The 19,656-nt window shown below is 41.6% G+C and overlaps 1 protein-coding gene across 1 annotated transcript in view; it reads right to left on the bottom strand.

Annotated features, from left to right (window-relative positions):
• The window catches only part of LOC115112836 (lutropin-choriogonadotropic hormone receptor-like), a 28,299-nt gene extending 9,618 nt beyond the window's left edge, over window positions 1-18,681 (bottom strand). The window contains exons 1-11 of the mRNA XM_029639831.2: window positions 18,332-18,681; window positions 17,980-18,051; window positions 9,214-9,288; window positions 8,234-8,308; window positions 7,992-8,072; window positions 7,588-7,665; window positions 6,604-6,672; window positions 5,972-6,046; window positions 637-825; window positions 482-547; window positions 99-323 (exon numbers count right to left, since the gene is read on the bottom strand). Coding sequence (XP_029495691.1) covers window positions 99-323; window positions 482-547; window positions 637-825; window positions 5,972-6,046; window positions 6,604-6,672; window positions 7,588-7,665; window positions 7,992-8,072; window positions 8,234-8,308; window positions 9,214-9,288; window positions 17,980-18,051; window positions 18,332-18,549 — 1,223 coding nt within the window. The 5' untranslated portion in view covers window positions 18,550-18,681. The remainder of the gene's footprint in view (window positions 1-98; window positions 324-481; window positions 548-636; window positions 826-5,971; window positions 6,047-6,603; window positions 6,673-7,587; window positions 7,666-7,991; window positions 8,073-8,233; window positions 8,309-9,213; window positions 9,289-17,979; window positions 18,052-18,331) is intronic.
• Between the last annotated feature and the right edge of the window lie 975 nt (window positions 18,682-19,656).

Below are 19,656 nucleotides of genomic sequence, written 5' to 3'. Positions count from 1 at the left end.
GCTCTGTTCATTCAACTAACCTGCTGCGTAAGTTTTCCTAACTTGCTACTAAGTCACTTCCTGTCGTAGCTGTACACCACCTAGTCAAAACCCTTTACCTGGTGATCAGTACAATCAGCACGGTCATGTTCCCAGCCACAGCGAACACAGTAATGAGCCAGGTGACTGCACGGAGGAAGGAGTACCCCAGCAGGTCCTCACAGGGGTTGAAGGCATCAGGCTCTGGGGTGCACTGGAAGGGTCCAGGACACAGGCTCAGCTGCAGGTCTGGGTATTGGAGGTTGATGTCGTACAGGTCTGTTACATTGTCTGCTGATGGGTCCCTGTAGAAAAGGGGAAGACAACATTGAGCAGAGAATTTGAGACCAAAAAAAGAAAAGAAAATGTGCAATCAATGGTTAAAAAACAGCCTGTCAATAGAGACATATAGCTACATGTGTACAGAACTTTCCCCTGATACATGGTGCAATAATTGTCTTACATGATTTCATCATCGTCATCGCACAGCCTTCTGAGGTTCGGAGAGAGTGCAAGGACAACTTTTTCCCTTTGGATGGATAAGGAGAAAAACAGGAAGGTTATAGTAGACTCTTGAATGTCAAACTGTGTGTGTACCAATATGTGATGTGTACCTACCTGTGTTTGCGTCGCCAGGTGTGGAAGGCACAGCAGTGGCTGGGGTAAGTGACCTCTGCCACCTCTAGCTCTAAGAGGCTTTCCAGAGGGGGTAGAGTCTTCAGGTAAGGGGTAGAATGGGCAATCAGGACCTTCAAATGTCCCAAGCCTCGACGGGGGAGGGTGTGGAGAGCTGTGGAGGAGATGTCACTGGACAACAAACATACAGTAAAACACCAGTGTTTTTTTTACAATAGAAACAATAGAAACTTAATTGTCTATAGTTATGGCAAACAACTGAAAATTGTCTTCTGTTCTCTTCACCCCCCCGATGGATGAAAAGAAATGAAAGCTCATCCTTTGTTCAAAAATTACTATTTTGCCTTCATACAGATTACAACGTCTCATTTCCAACTAATTGAAAATGAAATTATCGCTGTTTCTTCAACAAGCCATACAAAGCTGGTTACAATTTCAGTTTTAACCTCCAGAAGATATATAACAAATATTACAACAAATGTTATGGTTAAACTCAGATATATTGATTAACATAAAAACATTTGTTATGGATTTTTTTTCTCAAAATGTTATTATATTTATTAATGATATTACAAATAGAAATGGAGGAGTTATGTCACATATGTAGTTATTTTTTGAATATGTGGACCTCTATAAGTACCTAGGTGTCTGGCTAGACTGCAAACTCTCCTTCCAGACTCATCAAACATCTCCAATCGAAAATCAAATCAAGAGTCAAGAGCCTCCTTCACTCACGCCGCCAAGCTTACCCTAGTAAAACTGACTATCCTACCGATCCTCGACTTCGGCGATGTCATCTACAAAATGGCTTCCAACACTCTACTCAGCAAACTGGATGCAGTTTATCACAGTGCCATCCGTTTTGTCACTAAAGCACCTTATACCACCCACCACTGTGACTTGTATGCTCTAGTCAGCTGGCCCTCGCTACATATTCGTCGCCAGACCCACTGGCTCCAGGTCATCTACAAGTCCATGCTAGGTAAAGCTCCGCCTTATCTCAGTTCACTGGTCACGGTGGCAACACCCATCCGTAGCACGCGCTCCAGCAGGTGTATCTCACTGATCATCCCTAAAGCCAACACCTCATTTGGCCGCCTTTTGTTCCAGTACTCTGCTGCCTGTGACTGGAACGAATTGCAAAAATCGCTGAAGTTGGAGACTTTTATCTCCCTCACCAACTTCAAACATCAGCTATCTGAGCAGCTAACCGATTGCTGCAGCTGTACATAGTCTATTGGTAAATAGCCCACCCATTTTCACCTACCTCATCCCCATACTATTTTTATTTATTTACTTTTCTGCTCTTTTGCACACCAATATCTCTACCTGTACATAACCATCTGATCATTTATCACTCCAGTGTTAATCTGCAAAATTGTAATTATTCGCCTACCTCCTCATGCCTTTTGCACACATTGTATATAGACTCCCCTTTTTTTTCTACTGTGTTATTGACTTGTTAATTGTTTACTCCATGTGTAACTCTGTGTTGTCTGTTCACACTGCTATGCTTTATCTTGGCCAGGTCGCAGTTGCAAATGAGAACTTGTTCTCAACTAGCCTACCTGGTTAAATAAAGGTGAAATAAAAATAAAAAATTGAAAATATCTGGGAATAATCCAAACTTACAACCAACCGATTGCAGCACTACCACAAAAATGGAGGAGGCAAGTGGAAAAGGGAGAAGGTAGGGAACTTGTTTGCCTGCCATATATTAAAGATACAAATTGGCTGAAAAGAACTGGCTTAAATATAAAAATATACCAATTTCATCTGAGGATAAAAATGTTGACAGCTGCGCCATACAGGTTGCAAAATAAATGGGAGGAGATTTTCGATGTACCAATTCCGATGTACCAAGACACATGGGTTATGAACTGGTACAAAAAACTACACTTGACTCAACAGAGTTTTCCAATTTAAAATATGATATAATATTCTTGCCACCAATAGAATGCTATATATATGGGGCATACAACATTCTCAGCTCTGTAGATTTTGCCACGAAGAGACAGAATCAACAGATAATTTATTCTGGTATTGCCCCTATGTAGCTTGTTTCTGGTCACAGGTTCAGGAATGGTTACAAAATCACAACATGCACTTAAAATTAACCATACAAATAGCAGTGTTGGGCGATTTGGAAACCCATAGTCATTCAATAAATAATATAATAATACTCATAGGAAAGGTTTTCATCTTTAGCTCACAATTTGTGTGTCACGCCCTGGCCTTAGTTATCTGTGTTTTCTTTATTCTTTTGGTTAGGCCAGGGTGTGACATGGGTGATTTATTGTGTGTCGTCTTGTCTAGGGGTTTATTAGATTAATGGGGTTGTGTTCAGTGTAGTTGTCTAGGTAAGTCTATGGTTGCCAAGAGTGGTTCTCAATCAGAGGCAGGTGTTTATCGTTGTCTCTGATTGGGAACCATATTTAGGCAGCCATATTCTTTGGGTATTTTGTGGGTGGTTGTTTCCTGTCTCTGTGTTCTCTGCACCAGATAGGGCTGTTTAGGTTTTGCCACGGTTTCTTATTTTGTATTTGTGTAGTGTTTTCGTCTTTATTAAAGATGCTTAACAATAACCACGCTGCATTTTGGTCCTCCTCTCCTTCCCAGGAAGAAAACCGTTACACTGTGGATAATATATGATTAGAAAGATTCAACATTTTTGTAAAACATCACAGCACAATTGAAAAATATGGCACATGGAAACCAAACAAGGGAGGTCTATGGTGATAGGTGGGATTAAAGAGTTTGTTTGGTAATGTCTTGATGTTATATATATAAAAGTACCAAGCAAAATGTGTATGTATGTGTAGCAAAAAAGCTGTAAAAAAAAAAAATAAACTAAGATATTTGTCCTCTGAAGAGGGGGGGGGGGTAAAATGAAAACATAAAAAATCTGCAATGGATGGAGAGTATGTTGTGGGGCCTTGATCAAGGTCCCAACAGTAGGGGATTGTTGTTAGGATGTGAACCCAGCAGCACTCCAGTTGCCAGAGCAATATCCCCCTTTTTTTCCCTCATGGTCCGGCCCGGGATTCCAACAGGCAAACAAGTCTAAATCCTTAGTCACTGGGCTACTTACCACCCCAGAGCTAACCCTAACCTATCACCCTAACATACTTTAATTAGGGCTGCAATCCCATTAACGGGATGTTATGACAACAGCCAGTGAAAGTGCAGGGCGCCAAATTCAAAACAACAGAGATCTCATAATTAAAATTTCTCAAACATACATGTATCTTATACCGTTTTAAAGGTAATCTCGTTGTTACTCCCACCAGTGTCCGATTTCAAATAGGCTTTACAGCGAAAGCACCATAAACTATTATGTTAGGTGACCACCAACTCACAGAAAAACACAGCCATTTTTCCAGCCAAAGAGAGGAGTCACAAAAAGCACAAATAGAGATAAAATGAATCACTAACCTTTGATGATCTTCATCAGATGACACTCATAGGACTTCATGTTACACAATACATGTATGTTTTGTTTGATAAAGTTCATATTTATATTAAAAAAATATGAGTTTACACATGAGTTTACAAACATCCAGTGATTTTGCATAGCCACATCAATTCAACAGAAATACTCATCATAAATGTAGATGGATATAAAAGTTATACACATGGAATTATAGATATACCTCTCCTTAATGCAACCGCTGTGTCAGATTTGTTCGATAATGTCCATTATTTATGTCCAAGTAGCTACTTTTGTTAGCGCGTTTAGTACACAAATCCAAACGCTCGTGCAGGTCCATCCGAACGTCGGCCGCAAAATTAAAAAAGTTATATTACAGGTCGAATAAACTTGTCAAACTAAGTATAGAAACAATCTTTAGGGTGTTATCATAAATCTTCAATAAAGTTCCAACCGGAGAATTCTTTTGTCTGTAGGAAAGCCATGGAACGCAGGTCGCTATATCATGTGAATTGCGCGTGACCAGCCCATGACTCTCTGCCAGACACCTGGCTCATTCAGCTCCCATTCAGCCTCACAACACAGCAGCTCTCTCATTCAAGTTTATAAAGATGGTTGACACCTAGTGGAAGCCCTAGGAAGTGCAACTTCATCCATACCCCACTGTGAATTCAATAGGGGCTGGGTTGAAAATCGATCAACCTCAGATTTCTCACTTCCTGTTTGGATTTCTTCTCAGGTTTTTGCCTGCCATATGAGTTATGTTATACTCACAGACATCATTAAAACAGTTTTAGAAACTTCTGAGTGTTTTCTATCCAATACTAATAATAATATGCATATATTAGCAACTGGGACTGAGGAGCAGGCCGTTTACTCTGGGCACCTTTCATCCAAGCTACTCAATACTGCCCCTGCAGCCATAAGAAGTTATTAACACTATTTAAAAAAAAAGATATTAACAAAGTAAAGCAGGATGCAAAAAAACAACACTACTAGACTAGACAACATGCATACCATTAGAATCTCATAAATACTGAGATAGACCTGGTCGACAAATCGTAGATTACAGCATAAACCTTGTATTGTTGAACATGGATGAATAATCATTAATGCCTAAGAAATCCCTCCAATGCACCATAAACCACAAGTTCTCTATGATAAAAATGGATCAGTAGTCAGATGTTGTCTATGTAATCTTTTTTAAATGTATAACTAATGTGTATGTTTGACATTGTCCGTTATAGGTAGTGAAACAGGAAATACTGGGGCTCTGTGGAGGTCAGTGTGGCAGGAAAGATGTGAAACAGGAAATACTGGGGCTCTGTGGAGGTCAGTGTGGCAGGAAGGGTGTGAAACAGGAAAGACTGGGGCTCTGTGGAGGTCAGTGTGGCAGGAAGGGTGTGAAACAGGAAAGACTGGGGCTCTGTGGAGGTCAGTGTGGCAGGAAGGGTGTGAAACAGGAAATACTGGGGCTCTGTGGAGGTCAGTGTGGCAGGAAGGGTGTGAAACAGGAAATACTGGGGCTCTGTGGAGGTCAGTGTGGCAGGAAGGGTGTGAAACAGGAAAGACTGGGGCTCTGTGGAGGTCAGTGTGGCAGGAAGGGTGTGAAACAGGAAAGATTGGGGCTCTGTGGAGGTCAGTGTGGCAGGAAGGGTGTGAAACAGGAAATACTGGGGCTCTGTGGAGGTCAGTGTGGCAGGAAGGGTGTGAAACAGGAAATACTGGGGCTCTGTGGAGGTCAGTGTGGCAGGAAGGGTGTGAAACAGGAAAGACTGGGGCTCTGTGGAGGTCAGTGTGGCAGGAAGGACGTTTATATTATAAGAATGGACTATTATACTGAAGGTGAATTTTACATTATGGTTGTCAAAGGAATTATTCACTTACAGCATAATTGGCCCTGAGGCCCCCTCAAAGGCATCTTCATGGATGTTCCTCAGATACCTGTTTCCTTTCAGAATCCTACACAAGAAAACAGTCAAATACATGGGATGAGGTCATGTTTGCCTTCATCACAGATGAGCACAAGCCATGACAGTTATATACTTGCAATAAATGAGTGAAATATGGGCGTTTTGCTTTTGGATTCTGATATTTGTCCCTTTTTTTGTTTTTTTCTTCTCTAAAACCTACACTTTTCTATGGATGCCCAACTGATCCTCATCTCAACTAACTAACTAACTTATTAAGCTTTGTTTGTTTAGACTCCTTGAAAGCGATTCTGGCGAGACCAAGACGCCGCTGACGCCTCAGCGTGGCAAGGGGGTAAAATAAACAACGGGGCACCCAATCAATGTTTTGTCTCACAAGACATTTATTTACTGGTACATTGAGTTTCTTTGATTAACCCAAGCCCTCGACACAACTCTGAAACAACAGCAAAACAGGCTTACAAAAACTCACAACAGCAGCTCCTGCTGAGAGAGAGGATGTGTGCGTGTGTTTCAGGCACTTTGTTGTAACAACTGAAACTCAGCAGCAGCGGAGGGAAATGTTGATTGTTTGAGGGGAATACATACAGTTTATCCAGATTTGTTCCGTTGAAAGCGTGTGACCTGATTTCCTTGAATCCATTTTTTATCATTTTCCTGGAAGAAAAACATTTCTAAGCATTTCATTTGAATTGGTTGTCAATGTCAGCTTCGCCGATTTACAATTGCTTGCAGACATACAACAGAAAAGGATTAAAAAACATAATTTACAAGTGCTGTCCTAAACGGGGACTCAATGACAATTATAATGGTTACTGCAACCAATTAGATGAGGTTAAATGAAATCAGCAGTGAAACGATTCTTAGGTTACATGAAACGCCTAGATGAGAGAATTCTCTAATCAATGATCTAAACACGTGCTGAGAAAATTAAAGCCCACAAAACAAGTCATTTGCTCAAGAAAGTATGGCTGTTTGGAGTATGGCTGTTTGGAGTATGGCTGTTTGGAGTATGGCTGTTTGGAGTATGGCTGTTTAGAGTATGGCTGTTTGGAGTATGGCTGTTTGGAGTATGGCTGTTTGGAGTATGGCTGTTTGGCTGTTTGGAGTATGGCTGTTTGGAGTATGGCTGTTTGGAGTATGGCTGTTTGGAGTATGGCTGTTTGGAGTATGGCTGTTTGGAGTATGGCTGTTTAGAGTATGGCTGTTTGGAGTATGGCTGTTTGGCTGTTTGGAGTAGTATGGCTGTTTGGCTGTTTGTTTGGCTGTTTGGAGTATGGCTGTTTGGAGTATGGCTGTTTGGAGTATGGCTGTTTGGCTGTTTGGAGTATGGCTGTTTGGAGTATGGCTGTTTGGCTGTTTGGAGTATGGCTGTTTGGAGTATGGCTGTTTGGAGTATGGCTGTTTGGAGTATGGCTGTTTGGCTGTTTGGAGTATGGCTGTTTGGAGTATGGCTGTTTGGCTGTTTGGAGTATGGCTGTTTGGAGTATGGCTGTTTGGAGTATGGCTGTTTGGAGTATGGCTGTTTGGAGTATGGCTGAAAATAAGTCATAGTATTGTACTGATACTCACATGTACACACTCTCCTCTGTGATACCTTGAAAGGCATTGGCAGGTATGCTGTCGAGATGCATGTTATCTCCCAGCTCACTGAACACAGAAATGAGGAGGAGAGGATAAGAGAGAAAAGGGGAGAGGAGAAGAGGAGAGGTGAGATGAGCAGAAAGAAGCAAAGAGTAGAGAAGAGATACTAAATATCAGTGCCTGGCCACTGAACATGTCATGTCACAGACCAGGGTCAGTTCCTTTTCAGTGAGAAAAATTGGAATTGAAATTGCAGGGTAACACTGAGGTTGAGTGTATATTATCTTAAAATGGGTGAAGCTATATTATCATAACATATGATTTTAAAATATAAGGTAGACCAACATCAACTTGTAATCCAGTTTCAAGTGGGTCAAGTTCTGGATACGTACAGGAAGAAGTTATCCAGTATCACCAAAGAGGACATGGTGGAGAAGTCAGGAAAATGTATTATGCCTGTGTTACAGATACTCCTGGGAGAGAGAAAAGAGGAGAAGGTGGGAAAGAGGAGATGAAGAAAGAAACAGAGGTAAATATATATATATATAAATTGAACATTGACAAACAGGTATTGTACCTGGAATTAGAGTTGTATGGTAACTAACAATATACTGTACTTGTAATAAAGGCTTACAGGTATCTCAGCCTGGGCAGATCAGTGAAGGCCCCCTTCTCTATACTGATCAGATGTATGATGTTCTGTATCTGTCTAAGGAATAACAGAAAACAGAACAATATTAACATTTATTTAAAAAAAAGATAACATTGATTTCCAATAGCCCAATCAAGTAACATATATTTTTTACTCATGAGTGTACTTGTGACTCATACTTTTAAATGTTTTTGTTACAGTAATGTTATATCTAGGAATGAAGAGGATAAAGTAAGTAAATTATATTCTGCATGCATTGTTGTGTTTAAGGCAGAATAATGGATTTAGATAATGGCTCATTCAAGGCAGACTAATGGATTTAGCAAATGGCTCACTCATGGCAGACTAATGGATTTAGAAAATGGGTCATTCAAGGCAGACTAATGGATTTAGCAAATGGCTCACTCATGGCAGACTAATGGATTTAGAAAATGGCTCATTCAAGGCAGACTAATGGATTTAGATAATGGATCATTCAAGGCAGACTAATGGATTTAGATAATGGATCATTCAAGGCAGACTAATGGATTTAGATAATGGATCATTCAAGGCAGACTAATGGATTTAGATAATGGATCATTCAAGGCAGACTAATGGATTTAGATAATGTCTCATTCAAGGCAGACTAATGGATTTAGATAATGGATCATTCAAGGCAGAATAATGGATTTAGATAATGGATCATTCAAGGCAGACTAATGGATTTAGATAATGGATCATTCAAGGCAGACTAATGGATTTATATAATGGCTCATTCAAGGTTCAATGAACCACAAATCTTCACATTAACCAGTGTATTACAGTCAGAACTTATCAGGATAGGAGACAACGCAGTCTAATCCATGGCCTCCAATGGAACAAAACGTTATCTCACCAACTGAAACCTTGACAATTTTGAGATGAAAATTCTGTAATTGGTGTGTGTGTGTGTGTGTGTGTGCGTGCGTGCGTGAGACACTTACATCTCAGCCAAGCTGTGGAGAGAGAGGAATGCATGGTTTCTTATGTTCCTGATGCAGTCACTCTGAGAGATCTCACTGTGGCAGAAAAATACACAGCATAATGTACATTCCCATTCTAAAGGAATATCCGTTAATCATCGAATAGAGATTATGCAGAGCGTAGACTGCAAATGGAAGAGTGAAATAATAAGTATTGTGATGAGGTCAAGGTGACTAGGCTCAGAGAGGAAGAGAAGCGTTATGACACTTCTTTAAAAAACAAATAAATGCAGTGAGGAAGGCTCTAGTGACATGCCCTTGACTGTTTCCTGTCTTCCTGATGATGCCCTTTCTACCCTCCAACCCATCCCCCATCCCAAACCAACCTCCCACACCCTCTCAACCCCCTTCTTCTAGTGTTAATTATACCTTTTTATAGACCTCCATACGTTTTGACCTTTCCAAGCCACCGTACCGCCGACTGATCTGTAATTAACCAACACTTTCCATTTAGATAGCCATTTAGATTCCATCTTAAACCAGAGAATAATTAAACCTAGCGACCCACTATGCTTATATTTTCACTCAGCCCCGTGTGTGTTGTGTGTGTATGTACCTTCCCTCTTAAGTTGTTGTATACCATCTTAATTAGCATTACTTTTGGAGAATGATTAAAAAGCCATTTCAGAGCATCATCATCCTTGGAGGAAAGTGAGTGAGTCCAGCCAATGTGAGTCATCCATGACAAGACAAGACCATCTGAACTCCGCAATAGCAAACTGGCCAGTGTGACCTAGGACTAGATTCAATCAGATTGACATAGCAGTTATTTTGGAGGTGTCCGAGGTGGAACTGTGTTAGAACTGTCAAATCCACAAGCGGTTTGTTACGTTACCTGATCGCGGACACTGCCATTGGATGCAACAAAACATGCATTAGCCTAACATCAATGGGTTGACATTGGAGTAATTATTTCTATAATTTATAGACTACACTTTCTAGTGACTTCTAACGTGGTAGGAAAATAAGGAAGGGAGTGGTTGTGACGTCTAATATGGTAGGGATGATAAGGAAGGGAGTGGGTTGTGATGTCTAGTATGGTAGGAATGATAAGGAAGGGAGTGGGTTGTGACTTCTAGTATGGTAGGGATGATATGGAAGGGAGTGGGTTGTGACGTCTAATATGGTAGGGATGATAAGGAAGGGAGTGGGTTGTGACTTCTAGTATGGTAGGGATGATAAGGAAGGGAGTGGGTTGTGACGTCTAATATGGTAGGGATGATAAGGAAGGGAGTGGGTTGTGACGTCTAATATGGTAGGGATGATAAGGAAGGGAGTGGGTTGTGATGTCTAATATGCTAGGGATGATAAGGAAGGGAGTGGGTTGTGATGTCTAATATGCTAGGGATGATAAGGAAGGGAGTTGTTGTGATGTCTAATATGGTAGGGATGATAAGGAAGGGAGTGGTTGTGATGTCTAATATGGTAGGGATGATAAGGAAGGGAGTGGTTGTGATGTCTAATATGGTAGGGATGATAAGGAAGGGAGTTGTTGTGATGTCTAATATGGTAGGGATGATAAGGAAGGGAGTGGGTTGTGACGTCTAATATGGTAGGGATGATAAGGAAGGGAGTGGGTTGTGACTTCTAATATGGTAGGGATGATAAGGAAGGGAGTGGTTGTGACTTCTAACGCAGTAGGATACTAAGGAAGGGAGTGGGTTGTGACTTCTAATATGGTAGGGATACTAAGGAAGGGAGTGGGTTGTGATGTCTAATATGGTAGGGATGATAAGGAAGGGAGTGGGTTGTGATGTCTAATATGGTAGGGATGATAAGGAAGGGAGTGGGTTGTGATGTCTAATATGGTAGGGATGATAAGGAAGGGAGTGGGTTGTGATGTCTAATATGCTAGGGATGATAAGGAAGGGAGTGGGTTGTGACTTCTAATATGGTAGGGATGATAAGGAAGGGAGTGGTTGTGACTTCTAACGCAGTAGGATACTAAGGAAGGGAGTGGGTTGTGACTTCTAATATGGTAGGGATACTAAGGAAGGGAGTGGGTTGTGATGTCTAATATGGTAGGGATGATAAGGAAGGGAGTGGGTTGTGATGTCTAATATGCTAGGGATGATAAGGAAGGGAGTGGTTGTGACGTCTAATATGGTAGGGATGATAAGGAAGGGAGTGGTTGTGACGTCTAATATGGTAGGGATGATAAGGAAGGGAGTGGTTGTGACGTCTAATATGGTAGGGATGATAAGGAAGGGAGTGGTTGTGACGTCTAATATGGTAGGGATGATAAGGAAGGGAGTGGGTTGTGACTTCTAACGCAGTAGGGTAATAAGGAAGGGAGTGGGATGGGACACAAAAGCATCCACTCACCGATACGTCAGCTCATACCCGTTACACCTCCAACACGCCAAAACATCTGCTATGCGGATGTTGGCCAATGCTGGTTAACGCTTGTAAACGCTTGATCTGATTGAATCTAGGCCCTAGTGTTGATTTTTCAGTGTAACATTTTGTGAGTTGCAAAGCAACACTGGCTCAGAGAGCGTAAAATTGACTTTATCGATATAGTACACATATATGCTATATACACTATATATCCACTTCTGGACCCTAATTCTAAGTGGTAACTGGGCCACGGAGTAAGCAGTAACCTTGTAGATGTGGACCGGAATACATGTGGTGTCTGGTCTGTCCTTACCTTGATGAGCTCATAAGCTTGGGGTGAACTTCTCTTGGAGAGTGATCAACGTATTATGGCAGAGAGCTATAACACACGCAGGGTTCGGTTCAATATTACTCAATGATTAACTGATTAACTCATATAAAGAGATAATGTTAGCTAAGAGGGGTGGAATAGACCTCAATCAAACCCTCAACCAGTCACTAATTGAGTTATCAATAAGGGGACAGCTGCATCCTGACCAGATCAGATTAGGGTAAGCCTGGTCCCCTGACAATAGGAAACAGGTAAGAGTAAACAGATCTGGAACCAGGCAAGATTAAGCAACCCCCCCTGATAAAATACCATAATAGGAGTCTTACTAGTTGGCTTGTGAGAAGCTAGGGGTCCTTGACTTCAAGCCAAGCTGGGGTAAAGCTGTCACCCCAGATGAGTGTATGACTCAGTTATGAATGCAATGCATTGGGGTGGATGGGATATGGATGTAACTGGAATGAGGTGGTGGCCCCCCGACCCCTTCCCTGTCCTTAGCTACACATGCTCCGTAAACAACAGGTGTAGACTAACAGTGAAATGCTTAATCACAAGCCCTTCCCAACAATACAGAGAGAAAGAAAATAGAGAAGTAATAGAAAAGTAAAACACATAATAATAAAAGTAATAATAGATACACAATGAGTAATAATATTTGGACTATATACAAGGGCTACCAGTACTGAGTGGATGTGCAGGGGTACGAGGTCATTGAAGTAGATATGTACATATACCTAGGAATAAAGTGACAGATGGTCAACAGTAGCAGCATCGTGTCTGATGAGGCAAAAAAGTTAGTGCAAAAAGAGTCAATGCAGATAGTCCGGGTAGCTATTTAGTTAACTTTTTAGTAGTTTTATGGCTTGGGGGTAGAAGCTGTTCAAAGTCTTGCTGGTTCCAGACTTGGTGCATTGGTACCGTTTGCTGTGCGGTAGCAGAGAGAACAGTCAGTGACTTGAGTGGCTGGAGTCTAACAATTTTTAGGGCCTTCCTCTGACACCATCTGGTATAGAGGTCCTGTATGGCAGGGAGCTCAGCCCCAGTGATGTACTGGGCCATATGCACTACCCTAAGTAGCACCTAGCGATCGGATGCCAAGCAGTTGCCATACCAAGCGGTGATGCCGCCAGTCAATATGCTCTCATGGTGGTAGCTGTAGAGCAATTTGAGGATCTGAGGGCCCATGCCAAATCTTTTCAGCCTCCTGAGGGGGAAGCGGCGTTGTAGTGCCCTCTTCACAAATGTGTTGGTGAGTTTGGACCATGATAGATCCTTAGTGATGTGGAAACTGAGGAACTTAAAGCTCTCGACCCGCTACACCTCAGCCCCGTTGATATGAATAGGGGTGTGCCCTCCGTTTCCTGTAGTTCATGATCAACTCCTTTGTCTTGCTGACGTTGATGGAGAGGTTGTTGTCCTACCAGCTCTCACAGTCTCACATCAGAATTAGACATTCATACATTTTTCTCAAACGTCAATGTCTAAGTAATTCCAAACGTCAAATTTTTAAGTGTTTAAGGTTAAGTGTTTAAGGTTAAGTTTAGGCATTAACTACACATTTTTAAGGTCAGGTTTAAATCAGGCATTAACTCCAAATTCTTAAATTCAGGCATTAACTCCAAATGGTTAAGATAAGAGTTAAGGTTTGGGATAGGCTTAAAACAAATATTTTAAAAACGACTTTCTATCACTTGATTCAAACTTACGCCCATCCGCCATTCCCGTCCACAACGTCAAAACCGAAATCTACTTGAAGGAAACAGCGCTCACTGTTAACCCTAGTGGTCAGCTTCCACTATGGTGTTGAACACTGAGCCGTAGTCAATGAATAGCATTCTCACATACTGTAGGTGTTCCTTTTGTCCAGGTGGGAAAGGGCAGTGAGGAAGACATGTTCTTGTTATGACTGTGGAATGTTGTTGTCTCTCTTAGCTAGCTACCTTAAAGATAAAGTAAGTCCAAATCACAGTCTAGCAGATTAATTCATTACCAACAACAGCTGCAAATTCCAATAAAACTATATCACATTTTGAAGTTCACGTTCCTTGCTTTGTCTAACAACACTGTCATGAATCTAGCAAATAAGTTTTGTTGGCCAGAATGCAGCATTTATTTAGTTTCACAGCAAAAACATTTGTTAGCACATTTCTCACACTGGCTTTAGTCACAGAGGGAGCAGGCCTCCCCAGGACAGTACAGGGGGGGTTGCTTAGCAACACGTGCCTTGGTGGGAGACAATGTGTTCATAGCACGACAAATTCCCATCATTTGTGAATCTGTTTGGACCGAACAGCTAGCGTGACAGCTAAAACGTCTTTGAAAAAATATGATTTTAGCTAATTGGGAGAAGCATCTAACAAAATAACGACATTATGGCATTCACTACATATAAACTAATAAAATATAATAGAAATTTGGGTACATTTTGTCGAAAAACTCTAACTTACTCAACCTTTAAGATGAATGCACTAACTGTAAGTTGTTCTGGATATGAGTGTCTACTAAATGATTAAAATGTAAATAGTAACTTCACATTCGCAGCTTTAGTTCAGTGTGCTAACACAGTCTTGTATCACACAAGAAACCAGGTTTTGATACCCAATCAGTCACATTCTGAGACTTTATTGTGTGTCTATGAGATTCAAAAACAAAAGTGATTAATGAAATTCATAGTGATATGAATTGACATGCTTTTTATCTCCTAAATAGCGGGTGAAAAGTAATAACACATCACAAATAAAAGAACACCAAACTACTTTCTCTAAAAGGATGTGTGTTGGTAACTCTTCCAAAGCTACCCATTCAAAGTGGACATCTCCTTTCCTCTTCTTAACATGCATTTAGAGTCATTTTTCATACAATATCACACTTTTCACAACAGCTACCAGCAGTATGTGTTCCGCAACACAAATAAAACAAGTATATACATGTGCACAGGTCGAGTTTAAACAGACCTATTACACTGACAAGGCCCAGAGTTAAACAGACCTATTACACTGACAAGGCCCAGAGTTAAACAGACCTATTACACTGACAAGGCCCAGAGTTAAACAGACCTATTACACTGACAAGGCCCAGAGTTAAACAGACCTATTACACTGACAAGGCCCAGAGTTAAACAGACCTATTACACTGACAAGGCCCAGAGTTAAACAGACCTATTACACTGACAAGGCCCAGAGTTAAACAGACCTATTACACTGACAAGGCCCAGAGTTAAACAGACCTATTACACTGACAAGGCCCAGAGTTAAACAGACCTATTACACTGACAAGGCCCAGAGTTAAACAGACCTATTACACTGACAAGGCCCAGAGTTAAACAGACCTATTACACTGACAAGGCCCAGAGTTAAACAGACCTATTACACTGACAAGGCCCAGAGTTAAACAAACCTATTACACTGAAAAGGCCCAGAGTTAAACAGACCTATTACACTGACAAGGCCCAGAGTTAAACAGACCTATTACACTGACAAGGCCCAGAGTTAAACAGACCTATTACACTGACAAGGCCCAGAGTTAAACAGACCTATTACACTGACAAGGCCCAGAGTTAAACAGACCTATTACACTGAAAAGGCCCAGAGTTAAACAGACCTATTACACTGACAAGGCCCAGAGTTAAACAGACCTATTACACTGACAAGGCCCAGAGTTAAACAGACCTATTACACTGACAAGGCCCAGAGTTAAACAGACCTATTACACTGAAAAGGCCCAGAGTTAAACAGACCTATTACACTGAAAAGGCCCAGAGTTAAACAGACCTATTACACTGACAAGGCCCAGAGTTAAACAGACCTATTACACTGACAAGGCCCAGAGTTAAACAGACCTATTACACTGACAAGGCCCAGAGTTAAACAGACCTATTACACTGACAAGGCCCAGAGTTAAACAGACCTATTACACTGACAAGGCCCAGAGTTAAACATACCTATTACACTGACAAGGCCCAGAGTTAAACAGACCTATTACACTGAAAAGGCCCAGAGTTAAACAGACCTATTACACTGAAAAGGCCCAGAGTTAAACAGACCTATTACACTGAAAAGGCCCAGAGTTAAACAGACCTATTACACTGACAAGGCCCAGAGTTAAACAGACCTATTACACTGACAAGGCCCAGAGTTAAACAGACCTATTACACTGAAAAGGCCCAGAGTTAAACAGACCTATTACACTGAAAAGGCCCAGAGTTAAACAGACCTATTACACTGAAAAGGCCCAGAGTTAAACAGACCTATTACACTGACAAGGCCCAGAGTTAAACAGACCTATTACACTGAAAAGGCCCAGAGTTAAACAGACCTATTACACTGAAAAGGCCCAGAGTTAAACAGACCTATTACACTGACAAGGCCCAGAGTTAAACAGACCTATTACACTGAAAAGGCCCAGAGTTAAACAGACCTATTACACTGAAAAGGCCCAGAGTTAAACAGACCTATTACACTGACAAGGCCCAGAGTTAAACAGACCTATTACACTGAAAAGGCCCAGAGTTAAACAGACCTATTACACTGAAAAGGCCCAGAGTTAAACAGACCTATTACACTGAAAAGGCCCAGAGTTAAACAGACCTATTACACTGACAAGGCCCAGAGTTAAACAGACCTATTACACTGAAAAGGCCCAGAGTTAAACAGACCTATTACACTGAAAAGGCCCAGAGTTAAACAGACCTATTACACTGAAAAGGCCCAGAGTTAAACAGACCTATTACACTGAAAAGGCCCAGAGTTAAACAGAAAACAAGTCACCAGGGCTAATAATGGCACTCTAACGAGATACAGTTGAAGTCGGAAGTTTACATACACCTAGGTTGGAGTCATTAAAACTCGTCCTTCAACTACTCCACAAATGTCCACTCCACAGTCATGACTTTAGAAGCTTCTGATAGGCTAATTGACATCATTTGAGTCAATTGGAGGTGTACCTGTGGATGTATTTCAAGGCCTACCTTCAAACTCAGTGCCTCTTTGCTTGACATCATGGGAAAATCAAAAGATCAGAAATCAGCCAAGACCTCAGAAAAAGAAATTGTAGACCTCCACAAGTCTGGTTCATCCTTGGGAGCAATTGCCAAACGCCTGAAGGTACCACGCTCATCTGTACAAACAATAGTACGCAAGTATAAACACCATGGGACCAGGCAGCCGTCATACCGCTCAGGAAGGAGATGCGTTCTGTCTCCTAGACATGAACGTACTTTGGTGTGAAAAGTGCAAATCAATCCCAGAACAACAGCAAACGACCTTGTGAAGATGCTGGAGGAAACAGGTACAAAAGTATCTATATCCACAGTAAAACGAGTCCTACATCGACATAACCTGAAAGGCCGCTCAGCAAGAAGCCACTGCCCCAAAACCGCCATAAAAAAGCCAGATTACGGTTTGCAACAAATATCGTACTTTTTGGAGAAATGTCCTCTGGTCTGATGAAACAAAAATAGAACTATTTGGCCAGAATGACCATCATTATGTTTGGAGGAAAAAGGGGGAGGCTTGCAAGCAGAAGAACACTATCCCAACCGTGAAGCACGGGGGTGGCAGCATCATGTTGTGGGGGTGTTTTGCTGCAGGAAGGACTGGTGCACGGCACAAAATAGATGGCGTCCTGAGGAGGAAAATATATTGAAGCAACATCTCAAGACATCAGTCAGAAAGGTAAAGCTTGGTCGCAAATGGGTCTTCCAAATGGACAATGACCCCAAGCATACTTCCAAAGTTGTGGCAAAATGGCTTAAGGACAACAAAGTCAAGGTATTGGTGTGGCCATAACAAAGCCCTGACCTCAATCCTATAGAACATTTGTGGGCAGAAATGAAAAAGCGTGTGTGAGCAAGGAGGCCTACAAACCTGACTCAGTTACACCAGCTCTGTCAGGAGGAATGGGCCAAAATGGGCTTCGGGCTACCCGAAAATGTCAGGAATTGTGAAAAACTGAGTTTAAATGTATTTGGCTAAGGTGTATGTATAAACTTCGGACTTCAACTGTATGTCATGGGTGAAAATGGCTTAATAAATACATGTAATTGATTGATTGAAACTCACATTCTGGACACGTTGATCAGTCCCCTGAAGGCATTGCTTGAAACTTCTGTCAATGGCAGATGAATTAGTCTTCTAGAAATAATACACAAAGAAAAAACTTGTTTTAAAACGTAAGGTATTATGATGAAGGCAAAGCCCACCAGTAGGTACTGTACTGATGCCCTCATTGTAAATACGAATTTGTTTCTTAATCGACTGGTTGAATTGAAAGGTTACATTTAAAAAACAAATAATAAACAATCAGCTCGACAAACGTGCATTTTAACAAACACTGTATACATATTGACGCTATAATTTCAAAATATCCGCACAATTCCTCCTCAAAAACTGAATAGAATTGTAGGCTACTTACACGTTTCGAATAAACGAAGGAGCGACTCGGGACCTTAGTTGCGTTTCCCTCGTGCAGCTGAGTTTCTCTCCGGTTTCTCTCCCGTTTGTGGTACATGTATCGCTCTTCATTGAACATTCGCAAATGGAAGGACAAGTAAAAGTCCAGCAGGAGCGCACATTCAGGACACCGGACAGCGCGAGAAGAACCCACACCGTCCGCGGGGCTGGTGCCATCATGGAAGTCTATGCTACCTGGGCACTTTGTCAACAGCTCCCACCTTCCCCCAACTGTCACTTTCTCCAGAGAAAACCAATAAAACCGTCTTCAGGCACTACTCGACAAAGAGGAGAAAAGAGAGGACTGGTATCGTTTCCACCTGCCTGCGCTCGTGCTGTACTTGTACCTACTGTATCTTGTGTGCGTCACTCAGTCATTAGTCACTCAGCACTCAACAAGGTTACAGTTAGAGCCCAGTCCTGACAGGGTCACACCATAACCACTCTACTCTCCCTCCAACCCAAATTCATGGCAGTTTAATGTGTTATACATTAAATCATGTGAACATGAGTGTGGTTTTATGAGGGGTGTATGAAACCTTGGCGAGGCAGCTGTGGCTATATAACCCTCATGAATTTAACCTTCAGGCCTGTCAAGCAGTGGACTACTTCCTTAGAACCTCAAAGAGTCCGTTTAAACTAGAGATGTTTTTTGTTTGTTGCATATGGGCGGTGTTTCAATCCATCTCTCCACCTATGCTGGCCTTCCGCATCTGCGGTGCAAAGTGTCCGAGCTACAGTGGTGTTTGTCAGACAATGAGACATCCCGAAAATCGGTCTTCACAAAAACGGCTGTAGCGTTGGAACGGGTTGGCCTACAAAAAATATGATCTCTCCCACTCTCACGACAGTGGTCTTTACTTTATGACTCCCACAAGCCCCACATGATTATTCTGAAGTCTGTACCATCCACATGACAACTTCTATTTGTAAAGTCTGAACCGTTTGGGCTACAAACTAATGTGACCCCACTGTGGAAAGATAATATTCTCAGCAACACAATGATGTTCTCCGTTTTGCTCTACCACCCCCCCACAATCCATAAAAGTTACCAGTACTGGTTTAAAAAACGAATGGAAGTATGGAGGTAGTTTTGTGTCTACCCCCAAAAAAGAGGTTAAATATGTGTAAAAATATAGATATTTCCTGAGCTCTTTTAAATCTCCTAGATATAGGACAGACACTTAAAAAAACGTTAAAAAGTGACATATTTATTATATATAGTCCTAGAGATGAACTGCTCATCTCCTCATTGGACCATTCAGACCGAGCATGTTTTAAAAACGT

Source organism: Oncorhynchus nerka, linkage group LG28, assembly GCF_034236695.1.
Source record: "Oncorhynchus nerka isolate Pitt River linkage group LG28, Oner_Uvic_2.0, whole genome shotgun sequence".
NCBI lineage: Eukaryota > Metazoa > Chordata > Actinopteri > Salmoniformes > Salmonidae > Oncorhynchus > Oncorhynchus nerka.
This window is presented reverse-complemented; position numbering and strand designations above follow the sequence as displayed.